General features: G+C 34.9%; 1 protein-coding gene and 1 pseudogene across 1 annotated transcript; both read left to right on the top strand.

Annotated features, from left to right (window-relative positions):
* Positions 1 to 3,237: 3,237 nt before the first annotated feature.
* On the top strand, positions 3,238 to 4,375 carry LOC101049098 (olfactory receptor 5B12-like; annotated as a pseudogene).
* Positions 4,376 to 18,387: 14,012 nt separating this feature from the next.
* On the top strand, positions 18,388 to 19,320 carry LOC101032024 (olfactory receptor 5B2). Its single transcript, XM_003920153.4, has one exon. The coding sequence runs from the start codon at positions 18,391 to 18,393 to the stop codon at positions 19,318 to 19,320; it is 930 nt and encodes a 309-aa protein (XP_003920202.3). The 5' UTR covers positions 18,388 to 18,390.
* The last annotated feature ends 2,353 nt before the right edge of the window (positions 19,321 to 21,673 follow it).

Raw genomic sequence — 21,673 nt, 5'->3', positions numbered from 1 at the left:
GTTTATATGTCACTTTGTTTCTGTTTTGTTTGTCAAGGTTTTGTTTGGGGAGGATGCTGAAATAGAAACTGACAAGGAAGAGATCTAGTTATGAAGAACACATACTGGCTTCTTTTGGATTCTGCTAACCTTCTTGAAACTTGGGTCCTTTACTACTTACATTTCATTTAGTTTGGAATGATCTTTCCCACACTAGTTCTTTGACATTTTTAAACTTGGCTGAAATCTTAATTTTCCAGAGAAAACATTTTGACCAATCAATATAAAGTAAATTTTTTTCTCTCATTTTTATGTATACTTATTCCACACATAATTATACATATGTACATATGCATGTATATATGTATATATGCATATTTGTGCATGTTTCTTATGGGTTTTATTTGCTTACTGTCTATCTTCTCCATTAGATTTAAACAACATGGGCACAAGAATGATGTTTATTTTGCATGAGTCTATGTTCTTAGGTCTCATCACTATGGCCAAAACCCATTTGCAATAAATAAACAGTTGATGAATTCGTATTTCTTCTCAACAGTTCAAATATTTAAGATGAATTAAAAGAAACACAAATCCCTGAGGTCCACATCCCTTATTTAGTGATAAAATGTATGTCTCTGTCTCCTAGTATTTACATCAAATCACAGTCTTGAAGGACATGCTGTGGCTTAATTTGTGCATTACCCAAGAGAATAACTGAAAGTAACATAAATATACTCATGATTTTTCACAACAAGCAGAGCTAGATCCCATAGATACTTTAATCACCTGGTTTCCAGTTATGTGAGATAAAGTATTTTGTGGCCTTCATAGAGTATGTGTCCCCTGAGAGCTCCACAATCATATATTTACCTCCTGGTTCCCTCTTTTCAACTGTTCAAGTATTTATATGATTCCATTTGGCTTCACATTAAAGGGAGCAGCCCCGGAACCAGAGTCACTTTGACCATTTATTTATTGATCTGATTGTTAATAGTCATTAGTTGTAACTATGACCTTCTCTGAAACTGATACATAGCAAAGAGGCTGCAACAATTTTCAGGAAAAGAGCCCCAATAATAATTATATTAATTGTTGTTATGATTATTACCCCTTACCAAGTATAAGAAATTTTAGGATTTCTATTCTTTTCCTACCATAGCAGGAGTTTTCAGGCTGGATTTTGTTGGGGCTATCTTTTATTACTTTATTTTTTATAGATTCAGCTATTGATCCTCCAATGGGGTAAGTGACTTATCTACAAAGAAAGAGCAGTAAATACAGGAGTAGAGCTCTTGTTAGTTGATTATAAAGCCAATAGCATTTTTCTTTTAATTTCTCTTTGCCTCTAAAGAACTTTAAGCCTTTTGGACAAACATTCAATAGGAGTCTCCAAAAAGTTGTTTTCCTTCTTTAAAGGACTGAATTTCTGATGTGACCTTTACTTATATATGAAGGTGCTAGACTTGAATTTTGTATTTCTCAGGGAGAAAGGTAAGTCTTTGGATCAAATCTATTGTCTACACAAAGTTGCAGGGGCAGAGGTAACTAGAAAAATGCATCAAGGTACCCATTTCTCCTTTGGTTTAATCAGAGATTTGGCTTGACTATTTTGAATATTTATTTTATCTGTTTCAGACATCCAGAGACTACATATGTTGAGTCTCCCTAATCTAAAACATTTGGGAACAGCTGTGTTTTGGATTTTAGATTTTTTTGAATTTTGGAATATGTGTCTGTTTATAATGAGATATATTGAGGATGAAACTCAAATTTAAACACAAATTTATTTGTTTTATATACATGTTATATCCATAGCCTAAGTAATTTTATATAATATTTATAATAATTTTTTGCATGAAACAAAGTTTGTGTTACACACTTATGTGTGGAATTTTTCATTTATAGCATCATGTTGGTTTTTAGATAGTTTTGGATTTGGGAGCATTTTAGACTTTGGATTTTTGGATTAGGGATGCTAAACTTGTATTTCTAAGCAATAATGAATTTCTATTAGAATATGTATACTTACCATGTGACACAAAACAAAAGTACAAGAAGCCCTTGAGTCCCTGCTTTACAAAGAATAAGCTTACATTATTTTGAACAAGTTATTTAAACTATTTATTTCTCAGTTTTCTGTTTCAAGAAATATAGTATTAGTTCTCCTGATAATCCTAGAGTTGTTGGGATAATCAAGTGGGATATTAACATAAAATTTTACTGTAATCTGGAAGCCCATATTAATATTTTAAAAGAAGAGAGAGACCAAAGGAATGGTGATTAATAAATGAGGAAGAAATCAGGCTTAGAAGCCAGTTATAAAATGCTCTGAAATATAGATGTGCAAAATTACATAAGGCACAACTAACTATTGGAATGAGGAGACCTGATTTCGAGTTCTAATTCTGCCACGAAAACATCTGGTCATTGGATGCATAATTTATAAACTATATTATGGACTGACTGATGGTCTGCAGTGTAGATGTGATTAACATCTATCACACAGTTCTGAGCAAATGAGAAAGCAATTCTCTGTCCTTGGGAATGGAGACTAAGAATATTATGAACTTAAAACATGGTACTTATCAGTTTAGATGTCTGTCTCAGTCCTCTAAATATCCCAAGGTTAGGGAATGTATCTTGTGCATTAACGTAAGCCTGGCAATTAGCACACAACGTGGTGCTTCATTAGAAATTAGTGCTTGTAGAGAAAATGAAGAAATGAACACATTCAGAAATTTACGTTGATTGGTCGATTGGTTGATATTACTAAAGATTTATGTTCCTTTTTAACTATTTGAAGATGTTTAATGTTTGGAAGTGGTTATAAACATTTGTGGATGCAGTTATTATCATTTAACTGAGATCCAGAAAGGTATGTTATTTGCATGAAGTCAAGAAAACTGGTAAGTATATTTGATTCCTAATTTAATCATTTTTCATTTTTGAAATTTTCCATTCTTCACATTGACTTCCAATGATAAATTTAATTATTTCATCAGGCAGTTAGTCAATTAAATGAATTACTATCTTGTGCCCAGTTTAGGTTGAATGTAAAAGGTTTAAGGGAATTTTTCTTTGTGATGAAGAGGTAAGGCTTTAATTCAAAGTGACCTGGCTTTACATTTCACCTGTTCCAATGAATTAGTCTGATGATCTTGTATGAATCTTTCCTTCTCTACCTTATTTCACTAATCTATGAAGTTAGGAGATTGAAATGGATTATCTCCAAAACCATTTTATTAAGAATGTTCTATGAATTATTTTAATTTAAAGTTGCATTTTGTTGTTATGGGGATGTTTTAGATCCAGGACTCCTGGAAACAAATAATTGCAATACTGAAATAAGGCACAAAATGAGCATACTGACTGATCTGAGTAGTACTCCCTTCATTTATCATTCTGGTTCTGTCTTCTTATTTCTATAGGGCAGCTACACAATCCCCAATGGAGAACAACACAGAGGTGACTGAATTCATTCTTGTGGGGTTAACTGATGACCCAGAACTGCAGATCCCACTCTTCATAATCTTCCTTTTCATCTACCTCCTCACTCTGGTTGGGAACCTGGGGATGACTGAATTGATTCTATTGGACTCCTGACTCCACATCCCCATGTATTTCTTCCTCAGTAACCTCTCTTTGGTGGACTTTGGTTATTCCTCAGCTGTCACTCCCAAGGTGATGGTAGGATGCCTCACAGGAGACAAATACATATATACAATGCTTGTGTCGCACAGTTCTTCTTCTTTGTAGCCTTTATCACTGCAGAAAATTTTCTTCTAGCATCAATGGCCTATGACCACTATGCAGCAGTGTGTAAACCGCTGCATTACACCACCACCATGACAACAAATGTATGTGCTTGCCTGACCATAGGCTCCTACATCTGTGGTTTCCTGAATGCATCCATTCATACTGGGAACAGTTTCAGGCTCTCCTTCTGTAGATCCAATGTAGTTGAACACTTTCTCTGTGATGCTCCTCCTCTCCTGGCTCTCTCATGTTCAGGCAATTACATTAGTGAGATGGTTATTTTTTTTTTGTGGTGGGATTCAATGACCTCTTTTCTATCCTGGTAATCTTGATCTCCTATTTATTTATATTTATCACCATCCTGAAGAGGCACTCATCTGAAGGACGCAAGAAGGCCTTTTCCACCTGTGCTTCCCATCTTACTGCTGTTTCCATCTTTTATGGGAAAGGCATCTTTATGTACTTACGACCTAGCTCCAGCCATTCCATGGGCACTGACAAAATGGCATCTGTGTTTTATGCTATAGTCGTTCCCATGTTGAATCCACTGGTCTACAGCCTGAGGAACAAAGATGTTAAGAGTGCCTTTAAAAAGACTGTAGGGAAGGCAAAGGCCTCTATAGGATTCATATTTTAATTATATAGAATTTACAATAAGACAATTTCTTCCACCTCATATTTATCTTTGTCTGCTAAGTCCAATATTTGGGCTTCCTCCTGTACAGTTTCTATTCACTGTTTTCTTAAACATGTGAATTGGCCATACTTTCCCCATTCTTCAAGTGACACACTTTTTGTTGTTAAAATCTGGACATTTTAAATAATTATTATTATTTCAGGTAGCATATTCTCAAATTCATGTCTTCCCTCTCATCTAGGCTTTGTTTTTGTTGGTGGTACTTTTGTTTGTTTAGTGATTTTCCTGAGTTACTTATGTTACTTCTGTATTTCTTGTGTGTAGGCACTGAAATTTCTACTCACAATTGGACAGATTTTTTTAAGTGCTTGAAATTGCTAATTCTCTGAAGCCTTATGCATGGTATTTACATATGTGTGTTGGAGCATGTTTTCAGTGCTCCAGCAGTTCCAATTCTACCGTTAATCTTCATGGCCTCTTTGTTCAGAGCCTCAAGGTTAGCCAAAAATGAAACATTAGGTCTTTCCTGTGCATGCATAGGGCCTTGCCTATGTACATGTTCTTTGTAATACCCAGGAATATATGGGAGCTTTTCAAAGCCCTCTATGGATTTCTAATGCCCTCATACATTTTTTACGAGTTTGGTTAGATTATTGTTTGTGCCAACTGATATTTACATTTTCAGGCAATTGCTGCTTAATACTTTAACAAACACTCTAAGAATAAACATTTCTCACTGAATGAACTGAGTCTAGTGAAATAAAGACAAAATTGTAAATGGGGTTTTCCTAGGAAGCTGCCAAAACAGTGACAATTCTCTGGGAAGCAGGCCCTTTAGCAATCTCCAACATTTTTTGTTCACTTTAATGGTTGTTAGGCCAATATTTTTCTCAGCTACCATAGTTCCGTGTGTGCTAGTTTTTAAGGTTACCACAGAGCTGGGGGATAAAGCAAGTTAACATGCCACAAAACTCACCATTGATACTGAGATTCAGTCATTGTTCTTGAATGAATACTTTTTGAATTGTTGTATGCCCTTGATTAGTTTCTAGAGTTTCAAATATTTTTATTATAGACACTTTTGCCTGTGTTATCATTGCTTTTATGGAAAAGCAGATATTTGGAGGTCCTTTCTTTGTCATTCTGGAAATGTTTATTCAACGCTTTTTGAAATTAAACAAAATTTTTTTTTATAGAGTCTCACTCTATTACTCAGGGTAGAGTGCCGTGGGACCCTCTTGGCTTGCTGCAACCTCCACCTCCTGGGTTCAAGCAGTTTTCATGCCTCAGCCTCCTGAGTAGCTGGAATTACAGGCTCACGCCACCAAGCCTGGCTAATTTTTTGCATATTTTTAGGGGAGATTAGGTTTCACCATGTTGACCAGACTGGTCTTGAATGCCTGGCCTCAAGTGATCTGCCTGCCTTGGCCTCCCAAAGTGCTGAGATTACTTGCATGAGCCACCATGTCTGGCCTTATTCTATCCTTTTAGATTTAAGCTTCCTTTATTATGTCCTCTCTAAGAAAAATTATTTTATTTTTCATAATAATTATAATTTACAATTATATATTTATCTGTGAGTTTGTTTTTAATGTCTCCCATTAGACCAAAGTCTATTTATGTAGGTACTTTTTTGTTTTGCTCTGTATACTATGGATTTAATACAATGGCTAACACCTACACATTTCATGTTCTAATTGCTGAAAACCAAATATAAGAAGAAAACTATATATACATTCAAAGGAAAGAAGACACATTATATACAGAGGAACAAAAACAAAGTTCACTGCTGTTTTCTCATCAGAAACAGGATAGGACAGAAAACATCGGTCAAATGCTGAAATAATAAAGAAAAGACCCTGTTAAACCAAGTGAATATATTCAAAAATCAAAGAGAAATAAAGACATTTTTCAGACACACATGCTGAAAGCTCATTGTCAGCAGCCCTTCATTGCAAGAAATAATGAACTTCTTCAGGCGTAAGAAATATGATGCCAATCAATAATTTACATTTGTGCAAAGAAACGAAGAGCAGTGAAAATGAGATGGACAGACTGAAGACCTACTCTTTTTGTATTTTTAATTCCTTTAAAAAGTGATTGTCTAAATCATAATAGTAGGAATATACTGTATATTTACTTATAGAATATGTAAAGGAAAATGTATAATAATAATATAAAATATTAGAGTGCATAATTGTCAGTGTATGTTTGCAACATCCTTAAACTACTTGTAAAATGGCACAATATTATAAAGAAGCATATTTTCATGAATTCCAGACATATAAACTGTAGGGCAATAACTAAAACAATTTTTAAGAGGGGCATTTAATAAGTCAGTGGAGATAAAATGGAATCATAAAGATATTTAATAATTTAATTAGGAAAAGAAGACAAAAAAAAGAAAACATGGAACAAATAGAAAAAAACTAGGAAGATTGTAGGGCTTTTTTGGTTTGCTTGTTTTGTTTTTGCTTTTTGAGACAGAGCTGCACTCTGTCACCCAGGCTGGAGTGCAGTGGTGTGAACTCAGTTCATGGCAACCTTTGCCTCCTGGGTTCAAGTGATTCTCCTGCTTCAGCCTCCTGAGTAGCTGGTATTACAGGTGTGTGCCACCGTGCCTGGTTAATTTTTGCATTGTTAGTAGAGACGGGGTTTCACCACGGTGGTCGGGCTGGTCTTGAACTCCTGGCTTCAAGTGATTTTCCTGCCTCGGCCTCCCAAAGTGCTGGGATTATAGGTGTGAGCCACTGCACCTGGCCTGATGGTAGATTTTAATTCATTGTGTCAATGAGTACATTAAATATAATTTAAACTTAGCAAATTGAAAAAAAGTGTTAGGTAATATTTAAAAAAAAAAAAAAAAATGACCCACCGCATGCCATCTACAATAAATTTTCTTTAAATATGAAGGCATAAAATTAGTCTACTTGAAATAAGCCACCGATATACTGGAGCTTTTTTTTTATTATTTTGTCATTTTCTACTATAATCAACTACTATTATGAATTGGTATTTAATAAGGAAGCCTTAGAACCAAGCCATATATGCTCCTCTTTCATGGCTTTTCTTTTTATTTTCTTTCCCAGCTAATTGAGTTGGAATTCCTGTAGTGAACATGGTTGATATAACATCATGGCCAGTGCATAAGCAAGTCAAGACAACGTGAATAAGCAGAGACAAAGAAGGATGTCTCTTTTCCCCCATATTTAAGACATGACATTACAATGCTATCTCTTTGATGTTTGGTGTGTGGTGTCAAGGAGTCTAGTTATGGCCTGTTTGGGAGGTTAAGGGATGTGACAAGGCATCTCATAACATAAAGCAGAAGTGGCAGTGGAACCTAATAAGTGTCTCTCCACCATCACTATCCCTGCCTATCATGAATGTGGGTGGTATGTGGAGAGAGAGGTGATAATCTTGGATGTTTACAACAGAAATAAACTCTGGCTAACTTAAACAAAAAAGAATTTATTGGAAGAATAATAGTGTGCTCCCAGAACCAAGAAGAAAATTGGATAATTAGACTGGAAATAATTCGTTACAGGAAGTGAGAGTGCAGAAACCAGAGGCAAGATCAAACCACTGGAATAGTTTGGTTAAGACAATTCTTCCAGCACAATTACTACTTCTATCTTTTTGCACTAGTACCTTTGGTCACTGATGTCAGTGGTGCTTTTAGTCTTGCTAATGCCACAGCCACAATATCCAGTACAAATAAATTCTAACTATCCTGACTTCTGGGTGTTACTCATTGCCTATTGTTGACTGAGAAAAGTTTGTTTACTGGCAGCTAAGATGTGAGCATGGTAAGCAGAATTACAAAAAGAACTGTTCTCATTTATATAGCATCCTACTACAGTTGCACTGTTCTTTGTGTTTTACATACCTTAACTCATTTGAGCCTGACAACTCCATGATAGGTAGTATTGTTATTATTACTGTTTTACTAATGAGGAAAGTATGGCTTAATGACATTAAGACATTTGCCCATGTTCCAGGACAGTTTAGGCAGAATTAGGATTCGGATCCTGAACACTGTTTTCTTGTTTGTTTCTTTGTTTTTGTTTTCTTGAGATTGAGTCTTGCTCTGTTGCTCAGGTTGGAGTACAGTTACCATCTCAGCTCACTGCAACCTATGCCTCCCAGGTTTAAGTGATTCTCTTGCCTCAGCCTCCTGAGTAGCTGAGACTATAAGCAGGTGCTAGCACACCCAGCTAATTTTTGTATTTTTAGTAGAGACAGCATTTCACCATGTTGGCCAGGCTGGTTTTGAACTCCTGACCTCAGTGATCCACCCACCCCAGCCTCCCAAAGTGCTGGGATTATAGGCATGAGCCACTGTGCCTGAATATTTTTCAAAAGACATAGAAATGGTCCACAGGTACATAAAAAATATTCAACATCACTAATCATCATAGAAATGCTAATTAAAATCACAGTGAGATATCATTTTACACCAGGAAGAATTGCTATTGTTAAAAAGTTAAAAAAAAAAAAATGACAGATTTGGGTGATGCTACAGAGAAAAAAGAACTTATACACTGTTGTTGGGAATGTAAATTAGTACAAGCTTCATGGAAAACAATGTGTAGATTTCTCAAATAACTAAAAATAAAACTAGCATTCAATCCAGCAATCCCACTACTAGCTATCTACCCAAAGGAAAAAAAAATGCTTGTATGAAAAATATACCTGCACTTGTATTTTTATCACAGCACTGTTCATAATGCCCAATATATGGGCTCAAAGTAAGTTTCTATCAATAGAGAATGGGATAAAGAAAATGTGATATATCTATAAATATATATGCACACACACATATGCACATATATACACACACATATATGTACACACACACATATGAACACACATATATACACACACACCATGGAATACCACTCTACCATAAAAAAGAATAAAATCATGTCTTTTGCAACAACGTGGATGAAACTCGAGGCTGTTGTCTTCAGCAAAATAACTCAGAAAGTCAAATACCACATGTTCTTAATTATAAGAGGAAGTGAAATAATGTGTACACATGAACATGAAGTGTGAAATAATAGACATTGCAGACTCAGAAGGGTAGAAAGGTGGGAGCAGGTGACAAATGAAAATTTTGTTAATGAATACAGTTGCATTATTCAGGCGATAGTTACTCCAAAGGCCCAGACTTCAACACTACACAATATAGTCATGTAACACAATTCTACTTGCACTCATTAAATTTATATAAATAAAATAAAACAAAATGAAGATGATGGTAGTACTTACTTGATATGGTTGGTAGGAGCACACAAGTTAATAAAGTGCTTAAAATAGAGCCTGGTACATACTAAACAGTCAACAAACACAGTAGCTATAAAGAGCAATTATAAAGTCTTGCTTCTTTATGAGAGAGCCTCCACTCATTTCCAAGAGTGTTCATTATCTCCAAAATAAATAATATATCCCTTAGAGGCATTGGAGAAAGCCAGAACAAGTTAATTCCAAATATCTTGCCACATAATTATGAGGTTGGAGTTGTATTAAATAATTAACAAGCTAAAAATAAGACAGAAGAGAATTAAAATATGCACTGTTTAAGCTGACAAAGCAAATTGGAGACCACTTTCATCTGTAGTGTACTGAATTTACCCAGAGATATAAAGTTGAACAACGCTAGTACTTATCAAAAACTTTCCAGATGTATTTTTATGCAGAGACAGTCTATAACAAGGACACCAGAGCAGATGTATAACTTTTTTCTGGCAGTCCTTTACCCCAACTCTTCCTATTTTGTAGAGTTTCCCACTATAGTTTCAAATGATTGCTATTATTTCTTTTATGTTTGGTAGATTTTGGCTGTGAATTTATCTGGTCCTGAGCTCTTTTGTTGGTGTTATTGGGAGGTTTTTTTTTTTAATTACTAATTTAATCACTCATTATTTTCTATTCAAGATTTTTCTTTCCTGTTCAATCTTGGGAGCTTGTTTCCTGGAATTTATTCATTTTCTCTAGGTTTTTTAGTTTGTGAGTGCATAGTTGTTCATGGTAGCTTCTGATGATATTTTGTATTTCTGTGATATTAGCTGTAATGTATTCTTTTTTAAATTTTGGATTATGTTTATTTGGATCTCTTCTCTTCTTTTTCTTAGGTAGTTTAGCTAGTGATTTGTCTATTTTATTTATTTATTTTGGGTTCAATTTCATTTAGTTCTAACCTGGTCTCTGTTATTTGTTTTCTTCTGGAAGCTTTGGGTTTCATTTGTTTTTGTTTTACTAGTTCATTGAAGTACAATGTTATGTTGTTAATTTGTGATCTTTCTATTTTTTGATGTAGGCATTTAATGCTATAAACTTCTCTCTTAGCACTGCTTTTGCTGTATTCAACATGCTTTGGTATATTTTGTTTCCATTTTTATTTATTTAAAACATTTTTAATTTAGGACTTAATTTAGTCAATAACCTAAATATTGTTTAGGAGTATATTGTTTAATTTCAATGTATTTGTATAGTTTCCAGAGTTCCTCTTGGTATTGATTTCTACCTTTATTTTACTATGCTCTGAGAAGATACTTGGTATAATTTCAACTTTAAAAATGTATTGAGACTTGTTTTGTGACATATATTGGAGAATGTACCACGTGCTCATGAAACGACTATATTTTGCTTTTGTTAGTTTTTTAAGACTATATTTTGCTTTTGTTAGTTAGACTGGTCTGTAAATGTTCATGATGCCCATTTGGTCAAAAATTTAAATCCAATGTTTCTTTGTTAATTTTCTGTTCTGACAATCTGTCTAGTGCTGTCAGTGGGGTGTTACATTCCTCATTATTACTGAATTGCTGCATGTTTTTTTCTTTATGTCTAGTAATTTTTTTTTATGATTCTAGGTGTTGCTCCATTGTTGGGTGCACGTATATTTAGAATTTTTATATGTTCTTGTTGATTTGGTCCCTTTATCATTATATAATGACCTTATTTATATTTTTTATCATTGTTTATTTTAAGTCTGTTTACCTGATATAAGTGTAACTACTACTACTCATTTTTGGTTTCCATTTGTGTGGAATATCTTTTCCACCTGTTTACCTTCAGTCTGTAACAGTTTACCAACCAGTAAGGTCAGTTTCTTTTAAGTAGCATAATAATGCTTCATGTTTTTATCCATGTCATCAACATATATCTTTTAAGTGAAAAATTTTGATTCATTTATCTTTAAGGTTAATATTAACATATGAGCTTTTGTTTCTGACATAATGTTAATCGTAATCTAGCTGTTTTGTAGATTGTTTCTTTTTTCCTTTGTCTTTGTGGTTTAGTGGAGTTCTGTCATGTAGTCATTGTATTTCTTTCTTTTTCTTTTTGTAATTTTCTGTTTTTTTGATGATGAACATTGGCATTTTCTATCCACATTTAGAACTCATAAAGAATTTCTTATAGGGCCAGTCTAGTGGTAATAAATTCCCTCAGCATTTGATTGTCTGAGAAGAACTTTATTTCTCTTTCATTTCTGAAGCTTATTGTAAATAAGATATAAAATTTGTGGTCGACAGGATTTTTTTCCTTTAAGTACTTTAAAAATTGAATCTCTATTTTTTTTTCTGACTTGTAAGGCTTCTGCTTAAAAGTCCACTGTTAGTCTGATGGGGCTTTCTTTATTATAGATGGCTAGACACTTTTCTCTTTTTGATTTTAGGATTTTTCTTTCATGTTGACTTTAAACAATCTGATGATCATGTCATGGTGAGGTCCTTTTTGCAGTGTATTTTCCTGTAGTTCTTGGTCTTCTTGTGTCTGGATTTGTAAATCTCTTGACAAACTAGACAAGCTTTTTGTCAATTATTTCCTTAAATAGAGTTTTCGAACTTTTGGTTTTTCTTCTCCCTTGTAATTCTTATAAGTAATTATAATTCATATGTTTGGTTGCTTTATGTAGTCCCTTGCTTCTCAAAGGCTTTGTTTGTTCTTCTTTATTCTCCTTTCTTTATTTTTATCTGATTGAATTAAATCAAAAGAACTGTCTTCAAATTTTGAGATTCTCTTCTCTGTTCATTCTAGTCTATTGTTAAGGCTTTCAACTGTTTTCATAATTCTTTCAATGAAATTTTCCTTACCAGAAATTGCTTGGTTATTTGTTTAAGATCTCTACCTCTTTGGTGAACTTCTAGCTCATATCTTGAATTGATTTTCTGATGTCTTTGCATTGGTGTTCAGATTTCTCTTGTATCTTATAGAACTTCTTTATGTATTTTGAATTCTTTATCTGACATTTTAAAGATTTCTTATTGGTTTCAAATCCACTGTTACAGAATGACTGTGCTCCTTTGGAGGTGTCATAGCACTTTTTTTTTCATTCTACCAATATTATTGTCCTGATTTCTTGGCATCTGGGGAATTTAGTCACTTCTATTATTGAATTTACTTTTATTGGGGTATGACTTATTTTTCTTGAGAATGTGACAATGATGTGTGCTGAGTAGGGTTATTTGGCTTTGTTTCTGGGTGTCATCAGTGGTGTAGACTGTATGATTTTCTTGTGTCCAAGGCAAGGGGGCAAAGCTAGGCACTGCTGGGATGTGCAAGCTTGAACTTGAACCCCACAATGGCATGTATAATTGCATGTAAGGGCCGGCCCTTACAGGATTCAGAGAGCAGTCCTCAGGCCTCTGAATAAACACTTCTTCAAGGAGCAGAGCAGCTGCTGCTGTATGAATGACCCCATGAGGCAAATACTGCATTTTAGGTTCCACAGCCTATCAAGAGGTAGCAAGACCCAATTTGCTCTCAGACAACCCATCAGGATTCCCTCCCACAGCTCAGCTGGACACCAGTAGTGAATTGGGATAGTTAGCCAATCCAAATGCAGTTTTCCTTTAGACTGTGAAAATCTTCCAGGGTGCAAAACTTGCTCCCTGGTCAAAACCACTCCTCTCAGACTCAAACCCTTCCGGCCTGGTCCTGCAAGGTGAATGCCCAATTTCATTGCCCACAGCTGAAGCCCATGCTATTCTTGCCTCTCCATTCTGGTCATGTGGATTTCTCTTCCAGTCAAGTTAAGATCACAAGTGCCTGGTTAAATACTCTACAAACCAGTGACTGCCACCAGTGCTGGCTGGCAGGTTCCTGTGCAACCCACTATGAGTTAGCATCAGGAGTGACCTCCTTCCACTGGTCCTTAAGCCTGGTTGTGCATGTGGGGTACTTCCAGTGCTCTTCACAGTCTCTTGACTGTTCCCCAAGACTGATCCAGGTTTTGGGTAGCTCAAAAAGTTCCCTATGGCCTAGATTGCCTACCTTCCTGGTGGGAATGTGTATTGTGGGGTACTCCCCCTCTCATGTATGGAGGGATTGATTCACAGTTTTCCATGTGGGCTGCTGTCTGTCTTGTTTTTAGCAGTATCCAACGTTTTCTTTCACTTTATGTTGAACAATCATGTTTCTTCCTGAATACAAGTTCACAGTGTGAATCTCTACACACAACTTGCTATTTCCAAGTGGGTAAGGATGCTGGCAAATCCATCTATTCTACTAGCTTAGAAAAAAAGTACTCATCTCTATTTTATTAATGAGAGAACTGAAGTGCATATGTGTTTATATAACCTATAAGCTCAATATGAATTTTGGGAAGTCATGCTGCCATGGGCAACACAACTTATCTAACACTTTAGCCTAGTCTTCATTATGCCACTCATGATTCTGTCTGATTTCTGCCAGGAAAGTTAATGCTGAATCTTTTCTGAAGATGTTCTGCGTTACCAAGAAGAAATAACCCCAAGTAAAGTAAATATACTAGTGTTCTTCCTGAGAACACTCAACCAGGTTTCCATAGGCAGTTAAATTGTTGTTTCTCTAGATGATTGGAGTGAGAGACTCTGGATATTGTCATGGGTAACTTGTCCCCTGAGATCTTTATGTATGTTCAAATCCTTCCATTATTTTTGGTTTCCAGTCATTGGTCTCTAACATCCCAACATGACTCTATTTAACATATTAGAGGTTCACCCTGTGTGTCTACCTTTTGGTGATCATTTATTGATCTCAGTGTAAAAGGTTGCCTATTGTACTAAGTGGCCTTATTTCACACTGGTATATTACTCTGAGCCTGCAACAATGGCCAGAGGTAAAACGCCAAGCTAAAAATGTTCATTGTGGGTATGATGATCTTTGCTTAGAGCTCTTTAGCACTTTACAGAGTGTATTTAGAGACTTCTGTTTTTCCTCACAGCAGCAGCCCTGTGTGACAAGTTGGAGAATATTTTTTAATCCCCATCTAATCATTACTTTTCCTTATATCTCCCTTCCTCTAGAGAACTTCAATATTTGTGACTAGACAGTAAAGAATATTTTCTTTCTTCCTTGAGTAGGACTTGCAATTTGAAGATATCAGCTGAAAGTGTGTCATCTTCCTTGAAGAGCAAGGTAAGTTTTTAGCTCAGTTCTATGGTTTTTTTATGCTGTAGTAATAGAATATATGTTATATAAAAGTTCAAGGGCAAAAATTTTCCCATTGAGTATTCAGAGTCTAGTATTCCAGCTTTTAATATTTTCATGCTATCACGCTGTTTAGCCACAGTCCAGGTATTACAATAATCTCCATTAATTAGGAAAATGGTGGTTTTATTCGAATAATGGAAGATGGTATTATTCCCATGATTTAAAATTCATATGCTTAGAGGGAAACAGACATTGGGGCTTATTGAAGGGTGGAGGGTAGGAGGAGGAGGATCAGAAAAAATGACTAGTCGGTCCAGGTTTAATATCTGGGTGATGAAATAATCTGTAAAACAACCCCCCATGATGCAAGTTTACCTATGTAACAAGCCTGCACATGTATTCCTGAACTTAAAAGAAAAAAAAAAACTTTACACACACAAAAATCTGTGTGCTTACAAGAGCACTTAGAAAGTAATGAACACTAAATATTTGTTGAGGCAATGAGTGAACGTATATAAATGAATGTCAGTGAATGATCAGTGAGCACATTATAAAATACATGGTCCATGTTACTGAAGCACAGTCTCATGCCTAACTTTGCACAAGCTATTCAGAGGCTCTTGATGAAAGGTTTTAGACTTTTTAAAATAAGGGATCCACATGATTTACATCATGACCCATAATATGTGACCGCATGCATGTGTACACACATACATATACACACAGCAAAATTAAAACTTAGTGAAATCGTATTTTTCACCTACAATGCACCTTTACTTTCTATTTTTTATGCTAAATGAGCTAATATATGAAAAATACATAAAAGAGAATCTGCACATAGTAAGCACTTTATGTGTTAGAGATCATTCCTAGCAAAAGCCATTATATTTAAATCAGTTTATTCATGCTACTGTTTTTATCTTCTGTCTTTCCTTGCCTCAGAGAACTTGGAATCTTTTGACTACTACCTGAGACAGAGCTTTTTCTAATGGTATTTATGCATTATTCACAAATGAATTTCCAATTTTAGACTTATACTCAAGACTGACTATCTCTTCTTTTCCAGATGCAAGGTAAGCTTCTGTGTTCCATATATACATTTAGTAAAATGGGGAATTTGTGCAAAAGCAGTGGGACAGCTATAGATACTGTATTATTTCAGAACAGAAGCAGATGCTTTAAATACTTTTTCCTAAAAACATATGCTGAGACTGGAGTACAGAAATGTCAAAACTTCCATTGGTAGTGTATGCAGTGATACTTGTAAAATATCATACTGCTTCCCTAAAGAAGATGAAAAAAGTAATATAGATGATGCTCTGATTAAGTAGGTACCAATTTCATCTTATTCACTAGCAGGCTTCTGCTGGAAGTGAAACAAACAAAAATAACAGAAGTGTGAATTGACAGCTCTCCAAACCACAAAAAGAACTAAATAAATTAGCAAGATGCAAACAGAATTGTATCCTTCCCCTCATAATCTCATCCTATGACTAGCACATCTATGCTCATTGTGAAGTAGCCAATTGCACAGATTTTAACTAGGTTGGAACTCAGTTTCAATTGTGAATCTTGAATATTCTCCACACTAGTTGTATAATTGTAGAATATCACATAACTTTTCGAATATCCAATTCTTGTAATGGTAAAATAGTAATAATAATAATAATGCTTATCACACACAAACACACACATATCAACATTTATATAAAAAGTTCTTAACATCAGTTGCAGAACGTAGTATATTCTAAAAGTGGTTATGTGAGTTCAGTTTGGCAAAAATAATGCTTTTATGGGCTAAACTTATGCAGTGTGGAAAGACAGTAGGCAATAGTAGTTAGCAGATGAATAGTAGTTAGAGGATGAATGCCCTTTCTAATTCAAAACACTGTCCATATGCAAGAACTGATCTAAATAATAATTTTACAATCTGCAACTTGCCACCAAAACAGATCTGCAGACTAACGGAAATCCTCAAATGATGCATTTTCAACTATAAGGATCTGTATTAACTAAGAAATGACAAAAATAAAAGAAAAGAATGAGTTTAAGGAAAGGAGATTCATGCCTATAATCCTAGCACTTTAGGAGGCTGAGGTGGGCGGATCACGAGGTCAGGAAATTGGCACTATCCTGGCTAACATGGTGAAACCCCATCTCTACTAAACATACAAAAAAATTAGCCGGCATGGTGGCACATGCCTGTTGTCCCAGCTACTTTGGAGACTGAGGCAGGAGAATTGCTTGAACCCAGGAGGCAGAGGTTGCAATGAGCTGAGATCACGCCACTGCACTCCAGCCTGGATGACAGAGTGAGACCATCAGAAAAGAAAGAAAAACAAAACGAGATGCTGTGAAATCAAGCTAAAATGTAAGTTTCAAGGAGGAAATTATACAAAAGAATGGTTCACATGGAATCACTAGAGAAGCCAATTAAGTCAGAATGAGAATTATTGGAAGACACAGAAAATCTCAGTAGCCCTAGTATGTGAGGAAAGACAATTTGAACAGGGGCTACAAGACTTCAAAATTTACTCACACACAAAGCCCTGCCATCCTCCTTTGTGAAACTAACAAAGATCATCGATTCCATCCTAATAATAATATTATAGCTAGCTCTCATCAGAATGTGTTGGACATTTAACATTTTGTTCATTGTTTTAAAGTGTATTATTTCACTGAATTTTCAAAATAATGCCTTGAGGTAGGTCTCGTTAATATTTTCATTGTGCAGATTAAATAAATCAGGTTTGGGGAAGTTAGTTTGGGATCAATGTCGCCTAGGTAGTAAATGGTAGGACTGATAGGCACAACTTCCCAATCCCAAGCTCTGTATCTGATGCTGCCTTTCCCTCAGAATTGTCTTTGCTGGTTGTACATTTATCTACTTCTCCAGTTGTCCTGAGACCCTTAATGTGCATTTACTTCTCAGTTACCTCACTGTAAACCTGCCTAAGTTTGCACCAACAAAGACAATGAATAATTGTAAATTGCTTCACATTCAATTTGCTTTAGTTTCAATTTAGATCATTGAACTTGAGAACAAATCTCCTGGGCCCAAAGAGAGGCTTGACTATTAATATTTGTGTATATACAAATAAATGACTTAATCTTGTGAGCCTCATAATTTAAATAAATGTAATAACTAATCAACTGCATTATATTGTTGAGGGGAATCGATAAATATACGTACAAATTGCCTAGAACAGTTCCCAGTATGTGAGCAACATAAATATATAAGTTTTACTAGATTAGGGAAAACTAAATTGGCAGAAAAAATAATTGCAGATGAGTCATCTTGGACACATCATTAATTAAATACACTACACATCAGTTTATAAATTTATAAAATGGAAATATTGGGATATTATTTATAAAGATCCCCTGGATTCAACAGATTGTAACTCTGTAGATAATGCACTAAATATTGTTGTGAAATTTATGCTTTAGATCTATAGAATTTTGAAGTACAAATCATTGCTATAATTACATAATGAACAGAGTATTTATACATTTCTAAATCTCTTTTTTGTTTATCACTCCATTCCTTTATTTCTCATTACTACAGGACATCTTGTGATTTCCAGATAATACTGATGGAGAATTGTACAGAAGTTACAAAGTTCATTCTTCTAGGACTAACTGATGCCCCAGAACTACAGGTCCCTCTCTTTATCTTGTTTACCCTCATCTACCTCCTCACTCTGTGTGGGAACCTGGGGATGATGCTGCTGATCCTGCTGGAGTCTTGTCTCCACACTCCCATGTACTTCTTTCTCAGTAACCTGGCTCTGGTGGACTTTGGATACTCCTCAGCTGTCACTCCCAAGGTCATGGCTGAGTTCCTTACAGGGGACAAGGTCATCTCCTACAATGCATGTGCTGTTCAGATGTTCTTCTTTGTAGCCTTGGCCACTGTGGAAAATTACTTATTGGCCTCAATGGCCTATGACCGCTATGCAGCAGTGTGCAAACCCCTACACTACGCCACCACCATGACAGCCAGTGTATGTGCTTGTCTGGCCCTAGGCTCTTATGTCTGTGGCTTCCTAAATGCCTCATTCCACATTGGGGACATAGTCGGTCTCTCTTTCTGTAAGTCCAATCTGGTACATCACTTTTTCTGTGATGTTCCAGCAGTCATGGCTCTGTCTCGCTCTGATAAACACATTAGTGAGGTGATTCTGGTTTTTATGTCAAGCTTTAATATCTTTTTTGCTCTTTTAGTTATCTTGATCTCCTATCTGTTCATATTCATCACCGTCTTGAAGATGCATTCAGCTAAGGGACACCAAAAAGCATTGTCTACCTGTGCCTCTCACCTCACTGCAATCTCCATCTTCTATGGGACAGTCATCTTCATGTATTTGCAGCCCAGCTCCAGCCACTCCATGGATGCAGACAAAATGGCATCTGTGTTCTATGCTGTGATCATCCCCATGTTGAACCCTGTGGTTTATAGCCTGAGGAACAAAGAAGTCAAGAATGCATTCAAGAAAGTGTTGAGAAGGCAAAAATTTCTGTAAGCTTGGAATTTTAACATTGCTGTATACATAAAAATGTTTCACTCATCTCAGACCTTCCTCATGCAATAAATTACATTTGAAACACCACAATACATATGTTTATGAGGTGATATTCTTACCTCTTTAGAAAACAATTATTTAATAAAAAGAAAACATTCTCAGAAATGTAACACCTGAATGTGGAAGACTAAAGGGAATTATTAGAATTTTTGGAAGTTGCCAGTCACAACTTACTAATGACATTTGGTTTACTCACTTGTTCCACTTGCATTTTCTCTACCATGTTCCAATGCAAGCATACTTGTTAAAGAGGAACACCAACAAGTCCTCTTGCGGACACATTCTCATCTTGTTTGAGATCTTAGAGAAAGAGCTTTTAACTCTTTCTCATTCAATACAATGCTGGCTGTGGATTTATTATATGTTGCCTTTGTTATGTGAAGTTATAGTCCGTCTATTCCTGATTTGTTGAGGTTTTTATCATGAAGGGATGTTGAATTTTGTCAAATGCTTTTTCTGCATCTATTGAAATAATCATATTTTTATCATTTTTTTTGTTAATGTGATGTATCATATTTATTGATTTGCATATGTTAAGCCATTCCAGCATCTCTGGAAAAAAAATCCCACTTGATCATGGTGAATGATCTTTTTAATGTGCTGTTGAATTTGTATTGCTAGCATTTTGTTGAATATTTTTGCATCTACATTCACCATGGATATTGGCCTGTAGCTTTCTTTCTTTCTGAGTCCTTGTCTGGTCTTGGTTTTAGGGTAATTATCACCTCAGAGCATGAATTTGGAAGTGGTCCATTCTTTTCAATTATTTTCTATAGTTTGTGAACAATTATAAAAAACTTAATTTTTTTTTGGGTAGAATTCAGCAGTGAAGCCATGAGGTCCCGCACTTTTCTTTGATTGGAGACTTTATTACTGATTCAATTTCATTAATCATTGTTGTTCTCTTTAGATATTCTATTTTTAAAATTCATCCTTACTAGGTTTTCTATGTCCAGGAATTTATCTATTTATTCTAGGTTTTCCAATTTGTTGAAATACAATTGTTTACAGCAGTTTCTTATCATCTTTTATATTTCTTTAGTATCAGTTGTTACATCTTCTTTTTCATCTCTGTTTTTATAGATTTACTGATTATTCGGATTTGGTCATTCCACAGTGTACACATATAGTGAAATATAATTTTGTACCCCTTAAATATATACAATTATTGTTTTTCAATTAAAAATAAAATAATAAAAAATAATATATGTCGAGACAAATGAAAACAAAAACACAACATACCAAAGCTGATGGGATGTAGCAAAAACATTACTAAGAAGGAAATTTCTAACAATAAATGACTACATTAAAAGAAGAAAGATTTCAAATAAACAACCTAACTGTACACTTCAAAGAACTAGAACAAATTAAGATAAAAATTAGAAGGAAATAATAAATATGAGAGCAGAAAAAAACTAAAAAATATAAAAACAATAGAAAAATCAGTGAACATAATAGTTTTTTTTGAAAGATAAAATTGGCAAATGCTTAGCTAGACTTATTAAGCAAAAGAGAAATGATTCAAATTTTTTTAAATGAAAGTTGTGAAATTATAACTGATGTCACCAAAGTAAAAAGGATTGTAAGAGACTATTATGAACAATTTTATATCTAGAGACTGGATAACCAAGAAGAAACAAATAAATTCCTGGAATCATAAAACATACCAAGACTGAATCATGAAAAAATACAAAGTCTGGACAGACAAATAATGGGTAAAGAGATTGAATCAGTAATCAGAAATCTCCCCCGAATTAAATCCCAGAACCAGATGACTTCGCTGGTGAAATTTACCAAACATTTTTGAAAAGAGGAATGGCCAATTATTATCACATTCTTCCAAATAACTAAAGAGAAGAGAACACCTTTCAACTAATTTTATGTGACCAGAATTATTCTCATATTCAAAATGAGAAAAAGGTACCATAAGAAATTGAAACTACAGACCATATTTCTGATGACTATAGATAAGACATTCTCAATAGGGGATTGCTTCATGTTAATCCTTCTTAAGCTTTGTGAGCTTTTTCTAAGTGCAGATTTATGAAATTAGTCAAGTTTGGGAAGTCGGTGATCATAATTTTTAAAATATTTCTTCTGAACTTTTTCTTATTTCGCCTCTCATTCATGTACTCTACTGTACTACTGTTGGTATACTTGACAGCATGCAATAGGTCGCAAGTTCTTTTCATTTTACCTTCGGTCTATTTTTCTTTCTTCTCCTCGGACCAGATTATGTTAATTGACATGTCTAGAAATTTATTGATTTGGTCAGACATGGTTCATTTCTACA

This window comes from Saimiri boliviensis, chromosome 6 (assembly GCF_048565385.1).
Source record: "Saimiri boliviensis isolate mSaiBol1 chromosome 6, mSaiBol1.pri, whole genome shotgun sequence".
NCBI lineage: Eukaryota > Metazoa > Chordata > Mammalia > Primates > Cebidae > Saimiri > Saimiri boliviensis.
This window is presented reverse-complemented; position numbering and strand designations above follow the sequence as displayed.